The sequence below is a fragment of the Chrysemys picta genome, chromosome 25 (assembly GCF_011386835.1).
Source record: "Chrysemys picta bellii isolate R12L10 chromosome 25, ASM1138683v2, whole genome shotgun sequence".
Classification (NCBI taxonomy): domain Eukaryota; kingdom Metazoa; phylum Chordata; order Testudines; family Emydidae; genus Chrysemys; species Chrysemys picta.
The window spans coordinates 13,516,463-13,535,619 of record NC_088815.1 but is presented as its reverse complement, the minus strand read 5'-3'; the positions used below and the strand labels follow the sequence as shown (position 1 = coordinate 13,535,619).

The 19,157-nt window shown below is 58.0% G+C and overlaps 2 protein-coding genes across 2 annotated transcripts; one reads left to right on the top strand and one right to left on the bottom strand.

Annotated features, from left to right (window-relative positions):
• Nucleotides 1–339: 339 nt before the first annotated feature.
• LOC101936114 (zona pellucida sperm-binding protein 4-like) lies at nt 340–8,654 on the top strand. The gene is made up of 12 exons (XM_065578299.1): nt 340–568; nt 1,530–1,651; nt 2,735–2,819; nt 3,672–3,827; nt 4,158–4,345; nt 5,190–5,287; nt 5,609–5,736; nt 6,186–6,375; nt 6,458–6,605; nt 7,099–7,186; nt 7,760–7,879; nt 8,475–8,654. Exons 1-12 carry the CDS (start codon nt 394–396, stop codon nt 8,627–8,629), a joined length of 1,653 nt encoding a protein of 550 aa, XP_065434371.1. The 5' UTR covers nt 340–393; the 3' UTR covers nt 8,630–8,654.
• A 3,367-nt stretch (nt 8,655–12,021) lies between these two features.
• Nucleotides 12,022–17,918, bottom strand: LOC101945477 (cocaine- and amphetamine-regulated transcript protein-like). Its single transcript, XM_005278923.4, has 3 exons — nt 17,659–17,918; nt 14,956–15,039; nt 12,022–14,060 (listed from the first exon to the last, which is right to left on the bottom strand). The coding sequence occupies exons 1-3, from the start codon at nt 17,779–17,781 to the stop codon at nt 13,953–13,955; spliced, it is 315 nt and encodes a 104-aa protein (XP_005278980.1). The 5' UTR covers nt 17,782–17,918; the 3' UTR covers nt 12,022–13,952.
• Nucleotides 17,919–19,157: the final 1,239 nt, after the last annotated feature.

The following is a 19,157-nucleotide window of genomic DNA, read 5'->3' as shown; positions in this document are numbered from 1 at the left end:
TTTCCAGCCAATAAATAGCCCCTTGCCCCCTAGGTGCCCCCTCAGCCTTCAAATACTTTCCCCCCCTTTTAAAATGTTTCCTGTTGCATTAGCAAAACCTGTAGGGTCTTAACAAGGGTTTGGGGATGAGCAAGAATCAACAGAACACTTTAGAAGGGTGGGTGGGTGGGAAGGTTTTGATCAATTTGGAGTAAGTGCAGTGAGTTTCAAATCAAGGCCCATTGGAAGGTGTAAACGGACTGCTGGCCTGTTGGCGTCACACCTGGTCCATATAGGAATTTAGACCTCAGTGCTGGCCAATCACAGCTCCTTGAAAGGTATAAGACCCGTGCGAAGGGCTCAGAAAGTTGTGAGTAGCAGCAGTGGTGGGTTATCCTGGGAAGTGAGACTGCCATGATGTTTTGGCTCTTTTTTAGCCTATTTTTTCTGAGTGGGGGGGCTCAGGGTGGCTTTAGGAATGGGGGGGCTCTTTGGGATATTAGCTGGCTGACCTGTGGGCAGAGAAGCTTGGTCTTCAGCCTGCTCCCAAACCAGACTGAGGTGGCTCCCCTTGTGCTGAGAGCTCTGGGTAAGTTGAGCAAAGTGAAACTTCTTTGGTCTCTCTAAGGTGTTGCTGGGATTTTGGGAGGCAGTATCCCCTAGCAGGTAAAGCTGAGGAGGTGCTGTGGGGTCTCTGACTATAAGTAACTTCCTGGGGTGTTGGGTCTTGTCTGCTTGCCTCCAATGAGGGTACAAAGTCAATGCATATTGACTGTCCCCAAAGCTTTGAGCTCCTCAGATAAAAGGTGCTAGACCAGGGAATACCTTGGGAGCCATTGGCCCTGTTACTTGGCAGAAACTGGCAAGTTGTCTGAAGTGGGTCAACTCCCCCCCTCTCCCCTGATTGCTGGTGTACTAACTAATCCAGTAATGCATGTGAACATAAGCTATACAGGGTCAGCCCAAAGGTCCATCTAGCCCAGTATCCTGTCTTCTGACAGCGGCCAGTGCCAGGTGCCCCAGAGGGAATGAACAGAACAGGGAATCATCTGGTGACCCATCCCCTGTCTCTGCTGGAGACCTGGCTCTGGGGTGAGGTGCACTGGATGCTGAATGACTTGGCTAAGGTTATACCTCAGTTACAGCTGTAGGGGGAGAACTAACCCCAAATACAGCAGAGAAATGCCAAGCTGCTGAGGTGGTGCAAAGAGGGGGGGGGGGTGGCCTTTGTGAGGCTAAAGGGGAGGAAATGGAGTGAAACCAGCCCTAAACCATGTGGGCTGGTCCATGGCACTGGCCTGTCTCTGAACAGTCTGTACCCTGTAAGGAAGGTTCCTACTCCATCACCACTGCTGACCTTAACTGGCCACGCTTCAAATGTCTGTGGTGGAAGGGAGGGGTCAGTGGCCCCTCCAGGCTGGCGTGACCGACAGCGGGACTCCTCTGCAGCGCCTCCCTGCTCCGGGTCTGGCAATGGGGGAGGCAGTAGCTCTGGGACTAGGAGGAACAGGGCTGATGGTGCTTCATCTGTTGCCCCTCTTGGCCTCCAGATGCAGAGGGCAGGCCCCAGGCTCTGCAGAGCAACCCTGCCTGCGGGACGCGTGTCGAGCAGCACGCCAATGGCTCCGTGGTGGTCGAGGCGTTCTACACTGGGTGTTATGTCAACGAGAGAGTAAGGCCCTGTCTGGGACCCCCTCGGTGTGAATGGGATGGGTAGCAGTGCTTATGAAGGGGGTGTGAGGGGACCATGCTTGGATCTGTCTGCATTTAGCCATTAGTGCATGGAGCTGGGAGTCAGGAGACCTGAGTTCTAATCCTGCCCCTGCCACTAACTTCCCATGGGGGGCAAGTCTCTTCACATCTGTGCCTCAGTTTCCATGTGTCCAAGCCTGCTCCGGAGCTTCAGGAAGGCTGAGGCACGGCCACTGTCTGCACCGCGTCCTGAGAGCCTAGGCTGACCAGCGCTGCGAACATGCAGCATTACTAGCCGGGGAGGACTCGACATGTGTTCGCTCTACTCCTTTCCCCACCCCTGCCTTGGAAACACTTGCACTGACCTGGCTTCTGTCCCTGGAGCTAGTGATCTCATTGCTTCAGAGTGATGTCACTGCAGCTGACTTGTCTGGCCCCCTCGATCTGCTGCTCTGGCCATCGGTTGCTCTGCTGGCCCAGCTCAGAGGGTGGAGTCCACCGCGCAGAGGGAGAGTTTGGCCGCAGCAATGCAGGGAGGAGGATGACCCCAGTCTGTGTGGGGAGGCCTGAAATCCTCCACCTCGTTTCTTCTCTCCCAGTAAAGCTGGCTCTGTCCCTTGGTTAGCCTGTGGCTCAGGGCCTGCCTGTGCGGGGAGTGATCTGGCCTAGCTGCTAGGTCAGGGAGTGAAAGTCAAATCTTGGTTTCTTGTCTGTTCTGCCCCTGAGATGCTCAATCCATCCAGGCCAACTAGGGCTAGGGTCTGTGACATTGGCTAATGCCACTGGCTCTTCAAGGGGAGAACATGGCACCGAAGGCAGAGTATCAAGGCTGGGGGGAGGGTGATCTTTGCTCTCCAGGACTCCCAGCTGCCTGCTTGTCCCCTGGTGGGACTGACTCATGGGTCCATGGGCCCACCCAGGGCATGGGCTGGGGGTGGTTGTGAATCCTGCTGTCCCCCTTAAATCATTCGTGCCCCCTGGCTCTCCTTGAGCACATGGTGCTGGGGAGAGACTCTGGGTGGCTTGAACCATCACTGTGGTGTATCCTCTGCTTCCCGCCTAGGATGGCAGCTTTGTGATGACAGTCCAGATTGAAGGCCCTGTGGCTTCCTACAAGGAGGAGCTGAGGTGCCCAAACCACCTTCTAGGTAAGGGGCTCTGGGGCCAGGGATGGGACTGCACTGTCTCTAGGATCTTCCTGAAGGATGCTGCTTGGTGTAGCTGGAGGCCTTGTGTCATGGAGTCCCTGGGCAATGCTCTGGAACTGCTCCCCACAAAGCCAGTCAGGACTTTGGGGAGCCTCCTCTCCCTCGGAGCAGACTGTCTTCAGGGCAAGAAGCTCACATGGCTTCAGCTCCTGGGTCTCTCCTGGGAGCATTCAGCATATGCCCCTCCGTGCGCTTCCCCCAGCGAGTCTGCCCAGGTGGGGCTCTGGGGAAGCCAGGGGGTCCTGCACCCCCACTTTGCAGTCAGATGTGATTCTTAGCCAGCCAGTAAAACAGAGGCTTATTAAATGACAGGAACATGGTCTAAAACAGAGCTTGTAGGTACAGAGAAGGGGACCCCTCAGCTGGGTCCATTTTGGGGGGCAGTGAGCCAGATAACCCCCTCTGCACAAACTGAAACTCCCCAGCCCCTCCTCTCTGGGTTTTGTGGCTTTCCTGGGCTGGGATGTCACCTGATCTTGGTTCACCTTTAGCTATCCCCTTGCAGGGGGGAAGGGCCCCAGCCATTAGTTGCCAGGAGACCATGTCAGCCATGTATGCACGCTGGAGACTTACAAAATGCATAGGGGAAACTGAGGCACCCACACAGTATTCAGAGGAAACATTAAGAACAGTCACACCTTGTCTCTGGGCTTGCTGTACCAGCTGCCAGGAGTTAGACACCTCCCTGAGGAGGGACTCGGCCATGGGAGATGCTGTTTCCTGGTCCTCCCTTTAGGGTGAATAACAGGGAGGGCTGTCTGAGCAAGCACCCATCTTTGCCCCTCTCCCTAGCCCGGGATGCCCCGAGCCCTAGCGTGTGCTCTGCCGTCCAGGCCTCAGCTCGGCTGCCGTGTGCTGCCCCACCCACCACACAAGGCGACTGTGAAGAGCTGGGCTGCTGCTACCAGCCCGGTGACAGGCTGACTCCCTGCTACTATGGAGACAAGGGTGAGCAAAGGCTTTCCTCTGCCGCAGGGAGCCTTGGGGCATCTCTGTAGCAGATTCTGGAGGGTGTCTGGGAGGAAGAAACCAGTTGGGGCTTGGGGACCAGGGCCTGGGTGGGCTTTAGGACCCAGTGATGGAGTCTGCCCCTTTGAGCCCAGGCCTGTCCTGTCACTCTCATCCCAGTGACTGTCAGGGGGCAGGACTAGTTCTAGCTGGTCTTCTCCCCTGTCTAGAGGCTCCTGCTTCACGGTGGGGGTGGGCAGGGGTCCCCAGGCAAATGGCTCCAGCAGAGGCTGCCGCTCCCTGCTGAGATGCTGCATGGCTCTTCCCCAGTGACTGCGCAGTGCACCCCAGATGGCCAGTTCTCAGTTGCGATCTCAAGGGATGTGACCGTGCCACCCCTGGACCTGAGCTCAGTGCACCTGGTCAGCGCTCATGGCAGCAGATGTGCCCCGGTGTCTAGGAATGAAGCCTTTGTTGTGTATCGCTTCCCACTCTCGGCCTGCGGGACCACTGTCCAGGTAAAGGAGGGCACCAGTCAGTCCTCCCTCTGCTGGGCAAGGCACTTCCTGAACTCATCACTCTCTGATGCCACCTGATTGTCCTTGAGGTTATGGGTCGGGGGAGAGTGTCGCTAACAGTCACCATGAGGCTGTATCTGATATGTCCTGAGACTATTAGACTTGCCCCTTGCAGCCTGGGGTTCTGAGCCTACAGCCTCTGCTTACAGGTGGTCTCCCAAGGTTTGGGCCCTACAAGCTCCGCTAATGCGGAGCTGTGATGAAACACAAGCAGCCTACAGACCCTGCTCCCTAGCAGCTGCTAATGCTTGTGAAAGTGGTTCATGGAAAGGCCAAATCGCCTTGAGGCAAAGGGACCTATGGGCAGGAAAAGAGGGGACATGGTGCCCATTGCTCTGTCTGGGTCCCTACATGGAATGAGCTTAGTGTCTCTGGAAGCTGTGCTGGCCATGAAAACAGCCTGTTTGGTGTAGCTGGTGGTCTAGTGGCATGTGAACACTGGGGTGTACTAGTCCTGGAATGCCACCTGAGATTCTAGGTCAGGGGGAGGGCCTAGTATATTGACAAGTTTCTGGTCAACTTGAGAACATGAGCGAAGTTGGGCTGGGCCTCTACTATGCAGACTGGCTCCAGTCACATCCCCTCAAGACTTTTCTCCTGCAAAAGAAGGGTAGTGGGGGGCACAGCCTGGGCCATTAGATCTTGGACCTGTTGGCTGTGGAGGTTTGAGCTGGCTCCCACATGTGAATTCTCCCTTGCACAAGAACTCAGCAGCTCTGAGAAGCTCTCCCATGGGAAGGCCTTTCTTGTGTGTCCAGCCTCTCTTCTCCTCCTCCCTTTGCAGGCATCTGGAGACCAGCGGGTGTATGAGAATGAGCTGGTAGCAGACCGCCAAGTGCTCACCTCCCGTTCTGGCTCCATCACTCGGGACAGCACCTTCAGGTAACAGGCCTGGCAAAGCTTGGAGGCCTCTGCTGGAAAGGGTGGGGTCCCTTGTCAGCCAAGCAGAGTTTGGGTCCCCTGCCTAGGGGGAACCTCCCCTCCCAGGGAGGGCTAGGGGATGTGCACTGGCATGCTCAACCCACTGCTGAGCTCCCTGCCTGGATCTCATCCTGCTGGGGGAGGCCACCTGATCCCCTGCAATTAAAGGGAGGGGGGCAGGCACTAACCACTCACTGATGACAAGGTCTCAGCCTGTCATCTGAGCGTGCTCTCTGGGAGAGTCCAGAGGGGACCAGCTGTCTAGCTTCTTTCCCCACCCAGGCTGACCATCCGCTGCAGCTACTCGGCTGAGGACTTCCTCCCTGTGAATGTCGTGGTCTCCACCCTTCCTCCACCGCCCCCTGCGGTTGGGCAGGGACCCCTAGCCTTGGAGATGAGGCTTGCTACAGGTGACTGCATGTAGGCCTGCCAAGCACTTGAGAGGCTGTTGAAACATTTAAGTGTCTGGCCCACTTGGATCACTGCTCCTTGGGGGGTGGCAGAGACCCACCTGCCTGGATGGTGGGGGTGGCTCTGCTCCCAGAGCTCCTGTACCCACTGGGAGGGAAGGAAATCTAGGTCCTGGCCAAGCCAGCCTGGATGGTCTCTTGGCACAGCTGCACTGGTCTCTCTCCCTTCAGGGAGATGACTTTCCTGGTCTGCCTCCCAGTGTCCCAGCTAGGCCCCAGGGCATGGTTCAGACACTTGACCAATACCAGTGGGATCTGGTCACCAGGAGGAGAATAGGAACCAGGGGAAGTGGGTGATTCTGCCCCAGCACTTGCCCTGCCAAGCCCTCCATGAAATCAGTGATCCGGTCACTGCAGGACGTGGTCATCTCACTTCATTCTTGCTGCAGATGAGTATTACAGCACCTACTACGCAGACCGTGAGTACCCAGTGGTGAAGTTTCTCCGGGACCCTGTGCATGTGGAGGTCCGTATCCTCCAGAGAACAGACCCGAGCCTGGCTCTAGTCCTGCACCAGTGCTGGGCCACCCCGAGCACCAACCCCCTGCAGCAGCCAGACTGGCCGATCCTTGTGGATGGGTGAGTGAGTGGGCAGGGATGGGAGCAGGGCAGTGACTGCCAAGTGAGAAGCCTCAACCCATCCCTGCTTGTGCCCTTCCAGGTGCCCTTATGAAGGTGACAACTACCAGACCCAGCTGGTACCTGTGAGCGAGGCCTCAGGGCTGCAGTTCCCATCTCACCATCAGCGCTTCATTGTCAGCACTTTCACCTTTGTGGACGCCACCTCCCAGCGAGCGCTCTCAGGCCCGGTATGGTCCCACTCCCGGGAAGGGATTAGTCCTGGGACTTGCCCTGGCCAAGCCGGTGGGTCAGGGATCCTCCCGCAAATGGAGCAGAGACTGACCTGAAGCTATCTTGCTGCCTGCCCCTCTCCTGGCAGCTGGGTGGGGAGCACCTGAGTGGACAGAAGATCTTAATTTAGCCTAGTGTGACCAGCACTGGCTTGCCTGGCCTAAAGCCGACCCCATCCAGGGTCTGGAGCCGATCATGACCCTGCAGGCCAGTCTCCTGGCCTTCGCTGCAAAGCCCCATGCTTTGTGCAACTGCATGACAAAAGTTTCTGCTCTGAAGAGCTCTGCAGGAGGCAAAGAATCCCATTACTGTAGCTGGCTGGATGTCTCTCCTGTGGCTGTCATGAGCTGGAAGTTCTTAGGGTGGAGGGAGGCCAGTGACCCTCTGATGCAGATCCCCCCCCCCCCCCTTAATCCATCCTTGCCAAGCATGAATTCTCTCTGCTTCCAGGTATATTTCCACTGCAGTGCCTCTGCCTGCATGCCCTCTGGGCTGGAACGCTGTGTAGTCCAATGCCCCACGAGCCTACAGGGGAGGAGTAAGTCTGTTCCTTCTTGGCATCTGCCTCTTGGACCTCTCAGGCCTGTTGAGAGCCAAACACTTGGGCCTTTCCCATTCTGTCCCCTTCACCCCTTCCCTTAGCAGACTGCTGGGCCTTCAGATCCGTGTATCTGGGGTGCTGGGTTAAGACAGGCCATGAAGGCTTGGCTACAAGCAGTCATGGCTCTTGCTAGATTGAAGCTGTCTTGTCAGGCCTCCTGCAAGCTACCCCTTCAGGGGACCTCTAAGACACCCCCCCCCACACACACACACACACACTTAGACTGGCCATAGGCCTCTGGCAAGACACCCAGGCACTAGCCAAGGGGCTTGAAGGGAGACCATGGATCTCCCCTTCCTGGGTGCACAACGACCACTTCTGTGGAGCCTCCTCTGCCCCAACTGTGACCCTGAGCACCTCTGAAGTGACATCTTCACTTTCTCAGGACTTTCCCATGGGGGCTGGAACTGGGCTGCTGCCCCATAGGCCTTGTCTGCAAAGCCCTGGGCGGGGGGTCAGTTCTTCAGGGACTGGGAAGAGAACTGTCTTGACACCACTTTACTCTTTCAGCAAGAAGAGACTCCCAGAGCCAAGCATGGCGGGAGGAGCCCCTGAGCCTGGTGACCGCTGACGGGCCTGTGGACTTCCGTGCTGGCCAGGAAGTGGAGGAAGACCTTGTCCAGGAAGAAGGTAATGGAGCAGGCCCTGGGGGGTGGAGGGAATGGTTCCTAGGGGTGGAATGGGACCATAGCATCCACCTACCTCACCAGGCAGGTGTTCAGTATTAAACTGGGGGGCTGGGTACTCTGGGAATGGCCAGCTCAGAACCTCCCAGGTCCCCTCTCCTGGAGGAGGGTGAGGGGCAATGGGCATAGTATAAGGAGGGGCTTGTCCCTCCCTCCAGTGGTGGCCGGGCTGCTGAGCCAGGGGAGGGGACACAGAACAGCCCCCAGGCTGCTGGTGGCACAATGAGGCCAGAGATGTGAGGAGCCCCTTGCTTCCCATCAGGGCCTAGCATAAAGCTGCTTAATGCTTCAGTGGCTCCCTACCAGCCAGTCAATCTCGGGGGGGGGGGGGGGGGGCAGGTGTATCAGTCTGAGGGAGCCCCTTGGACTCAAAGCAGTGCACCTCCTTCAGTGGAGGGGTGGCTGAGCTCTGCCAAGCCTTGGCAGGCCTAGGAACTGCAGGGGGGGGGGAGGCTGCTGCAGGGCAGTGGGGAGGACTAGGGCAGGATCTGGCAGTGACCAGCTGTGTCCTGGCTCCTAACCAGCCCCTCCCTCCACAGGTTCCCATGGACTCAGGCCCCCGGTGGAGTGGGGAGAGGTGCTGGTGCCACTGGCGGGGGCTGTTGCCGCTGTTGCAGTTGCTGTCCTGGTGGCTCTGGGCCTGAGGAAGCTCTGGGGCAGGCGAGGACGTGCCAATGGGACCACACGTGCTTAAGGAATAAACAGATCAAGTGACTGATGCCTCCTGTCCTTACTGGTGTGTGGGGAAGCCTGCTCGGCAGTGTGGGTCTGGGGCAGGGGAGAAGCAAGGAATCCTGGCACTGGGGACCCATAGCACCAGGCAGGCCTGGCTCATTGCACCAAGAGGCAGCTCAAGGCTAATGGCCTTGCTGACTAGGGGAGTGGTGCGGAGGGGGACCTGCAGGGCTGGCAGCAGCTAGTGCTTAAAGGAGGCAAAGACCCTGCACCTAGAAGGCAAAGACCCATAGGGAGAGCAGGGTGGGCCTCTCATCAAAGTCTTGTCTTGCCAAGGCAGCTGGTTCCAGAGCTCTGCTGAATCTCCCATACCCTGGGCTCAGGCCCCTGTATGAATGGGGGAGGGGCACGGGGGGGCAGCAGACAGACCCTGATTCCTGCAAGCTGGTGTCTGAAACTTGCTCAGTAGCCTTGGCCTGGTGCCCTCCCAGCGGGTCCTCCCTCAGTTGAACACACTCATCAGCTGCTACATGGGGAAGGTTAATGGACAGGGCTCTCTGGCGGAAATTAAACCCTCCGCCTACAGAAAGACAAACAGGGGCTTCTGCACTGGCTGAGTCACTGGCCAACCCTGATATCTCGCTCTTCCTGCTGGCAGGAACACATGAGCTCTAAGGCACAGCAGGCCTGGCTCTGGTACAGGGGCTCTGTTATGGGGCTGGTCTTACAGCTCTGTGAGCCACATTCTGCTGTTGTGATTTCCACTGTTGGAACAAGTGGACTCTGGCTGTCTCTGGGGTGGATGGGATGTGTGCTCTAGACTCACCTATAGGCTTATTCTGGGGCCCAGTCCGGGGGGGGGGGGGGGGGGGGGGGGGGGAGGTTGGACTCCACTGTAGAAAGAGGCTGTCCATGGTGTAAACTCCACCTTGAGCCACTACAGTGAGGTGAACTCTAGTACCACTTACCTCTAAGCTCCTGGTGACAGCTGGGGCCTTGCCTGTCCCGTGAGAAGGGATCCAAACACTGGCCCAGTCTGGGAAGGGAGAAGTTGGTCATCGAACTGCCTGTGAGTAGCTGCAGGGAAGGTGGCGGATCAGGCAGGCCTGATCCTCCAGCTGTGGTGGGCTCCCCGTGGAGCAGGGCAGTACCTCAGCTAGGTGTGGGCACCGTGAGTAAAATAACTGTAGCCAAGGCTCTAGCCAGACCTTCCGCTGTAACCCATCATCCACCATGGCACCAAGCAACTCCCACAGTTCCTCCTTCAGCAAGGGCACCCAGGCACTCTGCTGCTGGGTGCTGAGAGGAGGGGGACCAGGTCCCCAAGAGGGAGTCTCTTTGGGCTGGTTCAAGGCTACACCCTGTTCTGTAGCTCAAGTGGGGAGTGTCTCTTGTATCCTCCTTTCAAAGGGGGAAGCCATTCCCCTTAGTTACTCCAGGCCCAGGCTTGTCAGTCAGAGTGAAGTTGCTCAAGTGACCTGGCCTAGGGTAAATATCCCACTTGGCCTGGAATAAACAGGTGGGGCAGGGCCAGACTGGCCTCTGCTGCCCCTCCCTGCAAGCTAAGGGGCAGGTAAGTGGTGGCTTCTCTGGCACACCTGCTACCTGGGGCAGGTTGAGCCTTACAGGTGCTAATTAACATGGGTGAGGGCAGCAGAGGCTCACTGGTAACGCTGTTACTGGGGGAACCAAAGCACTGGCTGGGCAGGGGTCTGTCCACTCCAAGGGCCACATGCTGGTGGGGAAAGGGCTCCAGCTGCTCTGCCTCGTGAGACTCTTAGGACCAGTGTGACCTAGTCTCTCAGCCCAGCCCCTTCCCTCAGGCTGTGGGGTTTCCAGCAGGCCTGTGGTGGGACTCTGCCTCCTGGCCTGGCTAACGCACCCAGCTGCTCTCTGGCATGTGACAGAGAATTGCAGCAACTGGCCTGCATGGCAAAACAGCGGGTTTCAGTTTCTTCCCCCTGGGTGCATTAGGTCAGCTGTGGGGTGTGCTGGGTCCTCTGGTGGCATGACAGACAGCAGGGCCTGGGCTGCAGAGGGAGGAGAACGTGGCCAGAAGTGGCTGCTCCCAGAGAAGACTGAAGCCTGGGGTGACACTGCTGCAGGAGCGTTTGAATTCCCTTTGCTGACCTTGATTCTGGGCTCAGACGTGAGGCTGTGGCCTCGGGAGAAGGGAAGTTCTCTCCCCCTCTAATATTCTAGAGCTGGAGCAGTGCACTGACCATGTGCATCTGGTATTTGCAGGGTCTATTCCATTATGGAGGGAATGGAGCTGGTGAGGGCAGGGATCTCTAACAAGTTGCAGAGTGCCTGGGGGGAGAGGATCATTAGCATTTCCTGCTCAGGCCAGCTGGTGCCTAGCCCCTGAGCAGAGCGGGTCTGTGCCGGCTCCTTGGGGGTGCTGCTCATATACTGCCAGGGCCTGCACTCAGCCAAAGCCACCTGGGCTGGTGGCAGCTCTGAGCTAGGGGCCACTCGCCCTGGCCAGGCGGGAAGCAGCCTCTCCACGCAGTGATGGCCTTGGCCGGGAGCCTGGCTGCAGTGACGCCAGCAGGGAGGGCCGGCTATCACCCTTCCAGCTTCACCACACCTCTGCTGAGCGTGTGGTTACTGGGTGGGAGCCTGGTGTGTGTCTCAGGTGACTCACTGATCTGCTAATTGCCTGGGTGGGGGCATTCAATGGAAGGGGCCGTTGGACCAGGGCTAGGCTGTGTAGCAAGTCAGGGGCTGGCTCTGTGGAGGGAAGTGAGCCCTGCCGGAGGGGGGGAGCTGGGAGGGGCAGGTTGCACCTGCACCGTTTGTTACCCACACTCTCCTCCCAGGCAAGGCTCTGACAAGCTCCTTGTTTCTCTAACTGTGTTTCCCAGCGTGTGGCCAGTCTGACTGGGGACACAGTCATGTACTGATGGGGCTAGACCCTCCCCATCCTGCGGGGGTCACTTGGAACCTCTCCATGGGCTGGGTTTGCCCTGGTCCTGAGCAGTCCCCGTAGGTGCTGCCGTAAACACCAGCTGACCCAGGAAGAACTCAACAGATGCTTTCAAGGGGCATTTAGGTACCGTGGGCCCACACCTCTGCAAAGCTCCTCACGGTGCCTCCAGCGCTGATGCAAAGAGGCACCCCTGGGGCTGGTCTAAATACACGCTGTCCTGCTTGGTAGCCACCAGTCCAACCCCCCAGGGTGGAAGTGGGGCTGGTCCTGTATGTTGTATGCTGCGTTGGCCCCACCTGGTCTCTGCTAGAACTGTCGGTTTTCCCAAACTGATGCTGTTTCACAGGGACAAACTCTGCATTGAGCAGGCCTGGGAGTTCTGGGAAACCTTCAGAGCAGGATGAGGGTCCCCTGGGATGCTGGCAGGCAGGGAAGTGGAAACGGCGCATCGCTGAAAAGAGCAGGCGTGAGCCACAGGGTTGAGTACAAATCATTTAATAGGGGCCTGGCGTTAGCACCCTCGTCCATGACTGTGTGGGCTCACCACAGGCTGAATGTGTTCTGGGAAATGAATCGGGACAGGGGTGGGATTTCAGGGCAGATGCAGCTTTTGAAAGAAACCGACCCCTACAAGGGCCCATGTCACTATTTTTTTCCCATCTCCTTTACGCTCCCTGCCCACCGGGGGCTGCTCCTCCCTGGGCCTGCCCCTTGTTCAGCCATTTGCACAACTAGGCAAAGTGCACAGCAGCTGTTTTACCAGGCTGCTTCGGGAACATTTCTCGTACCCATCTGGCACCGGAGCTAATAAACACCTGGAGAATCAGGGCCTTCAATGTGACCATTTTCCTGTTGCACCAGCAGCTCGAGCTGCCCTCCTGCTCCAGCACGGGGAGCTCTGATGCTCACTGCAAGGGGTGGTCAATGTGCACACTTCATGCTGTATCTCGGGGGGCAGGTTTCTTTGCTGCTGCTACCAGCTGAGAGCACAGACCGTGCAAACACCCCCTGTATCTCCGTGGGTGCAGGCTGCTGCTGTGGTCTGCCTTGGTCTCTGGTTATTTCCCGGTGACCGTTTGAATTGCAGGGATGGGCTAAAGCCGATACGATCTGGAAACAAGAGAAAATCCCCCCCCCACGGGGACTGCTGTCTGTGGGGAATGCTAGAAGATTATCTGGAACCAAGTCTGATTCTCTATGCCCAGAGGTCCCAGCTGCGATGGGGGCCCTGTTGTCCGGGTGCTGCACAAACACAGAGTCAGAGATGGTCCCTGCCCCGGGGAGCTCACAGTCTAAACAGACACGATGGGCCAAGGAAGCATTATTATCCATGTTAGCGGCCCGTGAGGTTGCCCCGGTCACACCAGGAGTCCATAGCAGAACAGGGGCTTGAACCTGGATCCCAGCCCTGTGCCTTAACCCCCCAGGCTAGCCTTCCTCTCAGTACCTATTGCCTCCAGCACTCCCTCCCCTCCCCTCCCCTCCCCTCCCCTGCCATTCTGCACAGCCTGGCTCTTTGCCCAGTGTCAGGGGAAGCAGGTTCCATGCAGCAGCCAGGGAACTGGCGCTAGGGAGCAGGGAGAATGATTGGCTGGGGGGATGTTCTGCTCATCTCCGGTGTTTGCATGTGGCATAGTTTGCTCAGGTCCCCTCTTCCTGCTGCTCCTTCCTCCCCGGGAGAGATAATCCAAAGCCACCCCTACTGGCACTGCAGGGATGCCCCTGGTGCTCAGATAACCGAGAACTCGGAGACCAGGCCTCAGCTGCCAGCCCCTGGGAGCAAAGCTCGTCCACCTGCTTCCCTTCCCCTGGCATGAGAGATTCCCAGGAGGCACTGAAGTCTCTGTGGCTGGCTCCTATGCTAGCCTCCTCATGGCCTCTTGTGCAGGAGCCACGGCAGGGTGAGATGGGGCTAGAGAGCAGCGTGCTGGCAGCTGGTACCTCGGGGCCATGTTAGAGCAACCCCCAGGCTACTCTACCCACAGCCAGGGACCAAGCAGAGACACGAGAGGCTGCAGCCAGCAGCCTCTCCCTCTGCACTGAGCAGAGAACCGTTGTCCCCAGATCTCCAGGCAGGGAAAGCGGGGAGAAGGGACATGGGAGCTGATTCTCAGAGCTGCTGGCCCCACTGAGATCAGCGGCTTGGCACCGTGGAAAAGCAGGCCAGGCTGGCTTCTCCTAGCATCCCTCAGGGCAGCATGGGAGCAAAGCAATGGCGCACTTTGCACAAAGAGCTCCTTCCATCGCAGGCACTCGGATGGGGAGGGAGCCTTCAGGGCCGTGGGGGAAGTGATGAGCACAGGAGAAAAACCAACCCCACCTCCTGCCAGCTGCCAAACAGGCAAGGTGGAGAGATTAGGACCAGAAGCTGCTCCACAGGCCCCCGTCCCCCCGCCCTGTCCTGTCCTCCTCACAAGCACTTGAGGATGTAGAAGTTGCAGGCCGTCCCGCGGGGGCAGCTGCAGAGTCTCCCGATCCGGGCTCCTTTCCTCACGGCACACGGCTCTCCGGCATCGCACTAGGGGAGAGAAGGGCCACGCGGGTTGGAACAGCCGGGCGGATGCCCCTGGCTCAAAGCTGCCGCCCGCCTGGCCCACAGCTCATTCCCAGGCACTGATCCGTTCTCTCAGGGCTTATAGAGAGCTGCAAATATGCATGGGACACGGCTGCCACCCCCGAGAGCTCACGCTCAACTCCCAGCAACACCGCAGCTGCGACTGTCGTGTCAGGCCCTTGGAGTAACCGGATCTGTGAGACTAGAGGATCACCATGGCCCCTGCTGGCCTGAGAAACTACAAATCTACGGCGGCCAAACAGGGAGTTTATATGGCAAAACCTTGTCTCAGGAGCCACGTTGGATGTTGCATTGTTTGCATTTTGGTTACTGGGTGTTGTCCCTTTAAGAATGGGGGGGCCTTCTGGACGGTGGACTGTGTTTGCAGAGAGCTGGGAGATGGCTGGCCTGCTTCCAGAGCTTGGGAGACCTGCCTGCGTAACCGCTGGCAGGGCAGAATGGGGGGGTTCATCGTATCATTCAAGGAGGCAAACATGGGGGCTGGGAGAGCCCCCATTGCTCATACTGGCGGGGGGACGCAGGGCTAGGGGAGCCCCCCCCCCTTCTCTCACTGGCAGGGGCACACGGGATGTCTCCATTGCTCGCCATAGGGGCTGCTGGGGGTTGGGCACTACAGAAGATTTGGCGTCTTCATTCAGGCTCCCGCGTGGGAGCTGGGCGCAGCAATCTGGCAGGGGCTGTGCCGAGGTGGCACTCGCAGCTGCAGGGAGATTTACTCACCACCTCCCCAGGGCAAAGCGGCCAGGTCACGTTTACCCCCAGGGCTTCGTTAAAGCCTCAGCCCTGAGCCAGACATGGGCGGAGCGAGCTGCGAGGGCCCGAAATAAAGGCTCCTTACCGAGGCCACTGAGCCCAGCTTCTTCTCTATGGAGGGCAGCCGCTCCGTCTTCAGTTTCTCCAGCACCTCTTGGAGAGCGTCAATCTGCGGGCGAGAGAGAGCGAGTGGGGCGGGCGCCAGGGTCCTCATCTCCTGCCAGCACTGCAGGGTTTCCCTTCCACCTGCCCGAGCCGCAGTAGCCTGGTCGATGGAAGAATTCGCCCACCCCCCTAGCAGTGTCGAGGTGGGGGAAGGTCCTCTTGGGTGTGAATTTCTCACGACCCTGAGCGATGGAGCTAGGGTGCTAAGAATTGTCAGTGGGTCTTAGGTGACTGAAGTGGGCTGGAAAGCTTCACCCCGCCTGGGGCTGCCCAGACACGCAGGGAACATCTGTCCGGACAGCACGGCTTGGCCTATCTGCGCCAGCTTAAATCTAGCTCATGCTGGTAACAGCGGGAGTGTGGACATGGCGGCATGGGCTGGGAACCAGAGTACAAGCCCACCAGCGAGCCTGGGTCTGTAGTCTAGCTGCCCCGGCTACCCTCCTGTTGTGACCCATGCTAGCTGGATCAAGGCTAGTCCGGGTGTGCCGCCCTGCGCTGTAATCACATTTTACTGGCAGTATAGCTGTACCCTGAGCGAGAGATGGTCCCCGCCCCAAAGAGTATACACACTGCAAGGCAGAATTATTGCACTCCGAGCGATTCAGTGACTCCCCCAAGGAACTGACCCCAAAGTGCCAGCCCTGCGCCTTAGCCACAAGCCCAACCACTTGACTTTCAAAGCCCCTGAATCAGTATCTCTAGGGGGTCGTTTGGGTGACTGGAGCAGCCAGTGGCACCAACAAACCAGGACTGGTGCTTCCTGCGTTCTCCTGGTGCTTTAGCCTCAAACCCCCCGTCCCAGCAGGGAGGCATGTTTATTCTGCAGCTGCACTGGTGTTTTCCTGTTGCTTAGGATTTTAGCCATCACTCCGCGAAGGAGGACGCTGGAGGGCGTGTAATCGGACTGGGTGCTGGGGTCTGTTACGGAGAGAGGGTGTTCGCTCGCTCAGTTCCATCTGCCACCCTCTGCTACCCCTTAAACACCTGCTGGGCAGCTCATGTATCTGCAACCTTGGGCAAGCGGCGTGGCAAGGCCCAGACGGAGGATGCAGCTATAGGTGATTTTGAAAATCCCACGTGTCCCTGTCTGCACCTTTCCAAAGCTGGGCCTGCCTTTGTAAAAGGGGGGTGATGCCTCTTGTTTTCACCTCCCTGTTCTCGGCCTTGGCTGCTTAGACCAGGAACTCTTTAAAGCAAGGACTGTTCTCACTGCGCATCTGTGCAGCGCCTGGCACAATGCGCCCTGACCTGAGTTCAGGATTCCAGCTGCTATGACAACACAGTAAATACTCTCCCTCTCGCTCAGTATTGATGGTCCCTATTACTGCAGTATTTAAGTGCCTCTTGAAGTATTATTTCCCATTCTATTACCAGGAGCAGCAGGGATCTCTGTAGATCTCTCTCAGGCTGGGAGAAGGTATCTTTGTATCTTTCTGGCCCTATCAACTCTTGTTACCTTAACTCCTTGAAGCTCTACGGCCTGTTGGTATTGAGACCCTGGATAAAATGTGGCACAAAAGGAGCGTTACATGCACTAGAACAGCCATTTGCTGACAAACTTTAAAAACGGAGACCAAATAAACAGCATGAAAGCTCAGAAATTCAGAGCCCTGAGCCATATTTCTTTTGCCAATAGCCCGCCTCGAGCACTGAAAGTCTAGTTAAAAAGTTTAAAACACTAGCTCCAGAAAAATCACCCACTCTAATACATTTGCATCCAGGGTCAAGAAATGAAAGTGACACTAAAGCAGTGGGATCCATTCATTGTCTTTATGCTACCGTCTGTACCAGGAGGCTGTGTGTGTTTTAATCTAACTATAATGGCATATTTACTATTTGTTTCATGTTGGTTTTAACCAAACAACGGCTACAAATCAGTGCAATAAAAACCAATCCGCTTTTTAAAGAAAGTGCCTGGTTTTCATCGGAAAAACCTTTAGCAAACCAACAGCCGTGACTGATTTCTGTCTGGGAGAGAGGAGAGTCCAGTTGTCACTGTTACGTCCCTAGACACTTGCCAGCCTGTTTGTCCTGGACATAGGAAGCCCCTTTCTAGCTATCTGATCCGATCGCAGTAGCATGCAAGTGCCTCCCGAGCATCAACTTTATCCTTGCCAGACCCAAGCATTACCCTGGTTCAGCAAAGGACTTGAGCCCATGCTATTGAACGGGGGCCGGAAAGAGACCAGAGTACATCTACCCTTTGAGCTGGCGCTGTGATTGCCAGCCGGGGTAGAGGTGCGCAGGCAAGCACTGACAGACCCAGCATGCTAAAACCAGCAGTATCGACCTAGAGTCCCTGGCAGGGTTGTGCTCGGGGCAGCTAGCCCCAGGGCTGGCCTGATCAGCACTTGCGTGGGCTGGAAATCACACCTCCAGGGGCGGCGGTGAAGGGACCCGCTGCCAGGGGTTTTCAATGGGCGCTGGGCACGGCCGTAGACAAAAATCTCAGCCTAAGCGACTTGCCCAAGGGCACCTGGTGCCAGTGGCAGGGCCGGGAAACGACCCCGGAGGCCCAGCTCAGCGCCTGAGCCACACGCCCCATCTCCCACCTCGCCCTTGAGGAGAAGGGCAGCCCCTTGCACGCCGCCCCCGTCCCTTGGCTCCTTCGCCCCCTTACCAGGTCCTTTTCTTCTTGGGTTTTGCTGTCTGCAGCCCTGGGCCCCAGGGGCTCCTGGCCGGCGGCCAGCAGGACGAGCAGCGAGTAGCCCAGACAGAGCCGGCAGAGGCGGGAGCTGGCCATGGTCCTGATGCTCCGGCGTGACCCCCTTGGCTCCACCGGCGCTCGGCTTTATACCGCGTCTCGCCGGCACTTTGAATGCGGAGCGACACCTCCTCAGGCGCCGGATTGGTGGAAACGGCTCCTCCGGGGGCGGGGGCGGCCGGGGCTGTCTGGTAGCACCAGGCCACCTGTGATGGATTTTAGCCTCCTGGCCCCAGGGCGCCGCCCCTCCATCCGGCTTCCCGTGGGGCGCGGTGACCATGTGCCAGGAGCACCCTGCCGCTGGGCCCCGGGCACGGCGCTGGGCACGGGCCCTGCCGGGGGCTGAAGCAAGCCCTGGCAGCAGGGTGAGTAGGCCTGGCTCAGGGGGTGCAGCGCAAGCCAAGGGGCTCGGGACCAGCTGGGTTCTAATCCCATTGCCGCCAGCTAACGCTGCCAGTCTCACCGTTCCTGCCTCAGTTTCCCCAGGCTGTACAATAGTTACTGATGCTTGCAAAGAGCCGGGGACTCCGACTGCTGGAGCCTGTTGAGGGGAGGTGAAACCCCTGTTTCATTTCGGCGCTAAGCTCTGCGAGGAACCCGGACGGATGGGGCCAAGGCTGCTTGAGAGACAGGCCGTAACTCAGCCCGCCTGGCTCAGCGAGTCTTAAGTAGGTGGAGACGAGGCCCAGGTGCTACGCTTAGCGGCTTAACTCCAAAGGGTGGAAAATCAATGGATGAAACGGGCCAGGGCTGGGACCCCCAGAGCCTCATCGCAAAGCGATTCCACCTTGTCAAGAAGCATCAGGGCTGATCCACCAGGACGCTGTGTCCCCGACGGTAAATCACTGGAGCTGTCCAGCCCACACACACTAATGGGCCTGCGGGGACCAGCCAGCCCCTGAGGCTGGAGCACGGGATTTCCTGGGCGCGTGGCGGGGGCTGGAAAGTGGCAGACAGGCCAGGGAAGGGATTTCTCTTTGAAGGCTACATCCTGGCTCATCCCTCGGTGCAGAGTGATGGGGCTCTGGCTGTGTGACGTCGCCCTTCAGGGGCTCACAGACGGTAAGGTCAGGAGGGCCCATCGTGATCATCTGGTCTGACCTCCTGCACCTCGCAGGCCCCAGAACCTCACCCACCCACTGCTGTAATAGACCCCTGACCTCTGGCTGAGTCACCGACGTCCTCAAATCACGGGTTAAAGACTTCAACTTACAGAGAATCCACCATTTACACTGGTTTAAACCTGCAAGTGACCCCTGCTCCGTACTGCAGAGGAAGGTGAAAAGCCCCCAGGGTCTCTGCCAATCTGACCAGGGGGACATTCCTGCCCAAGCCCACATAGTTAGACCATGAGCATGTGGGCAAGTCCCAGACACCTGGGAAAGAATTCCCTGTAGTAACTCAGAGCCCTCCCC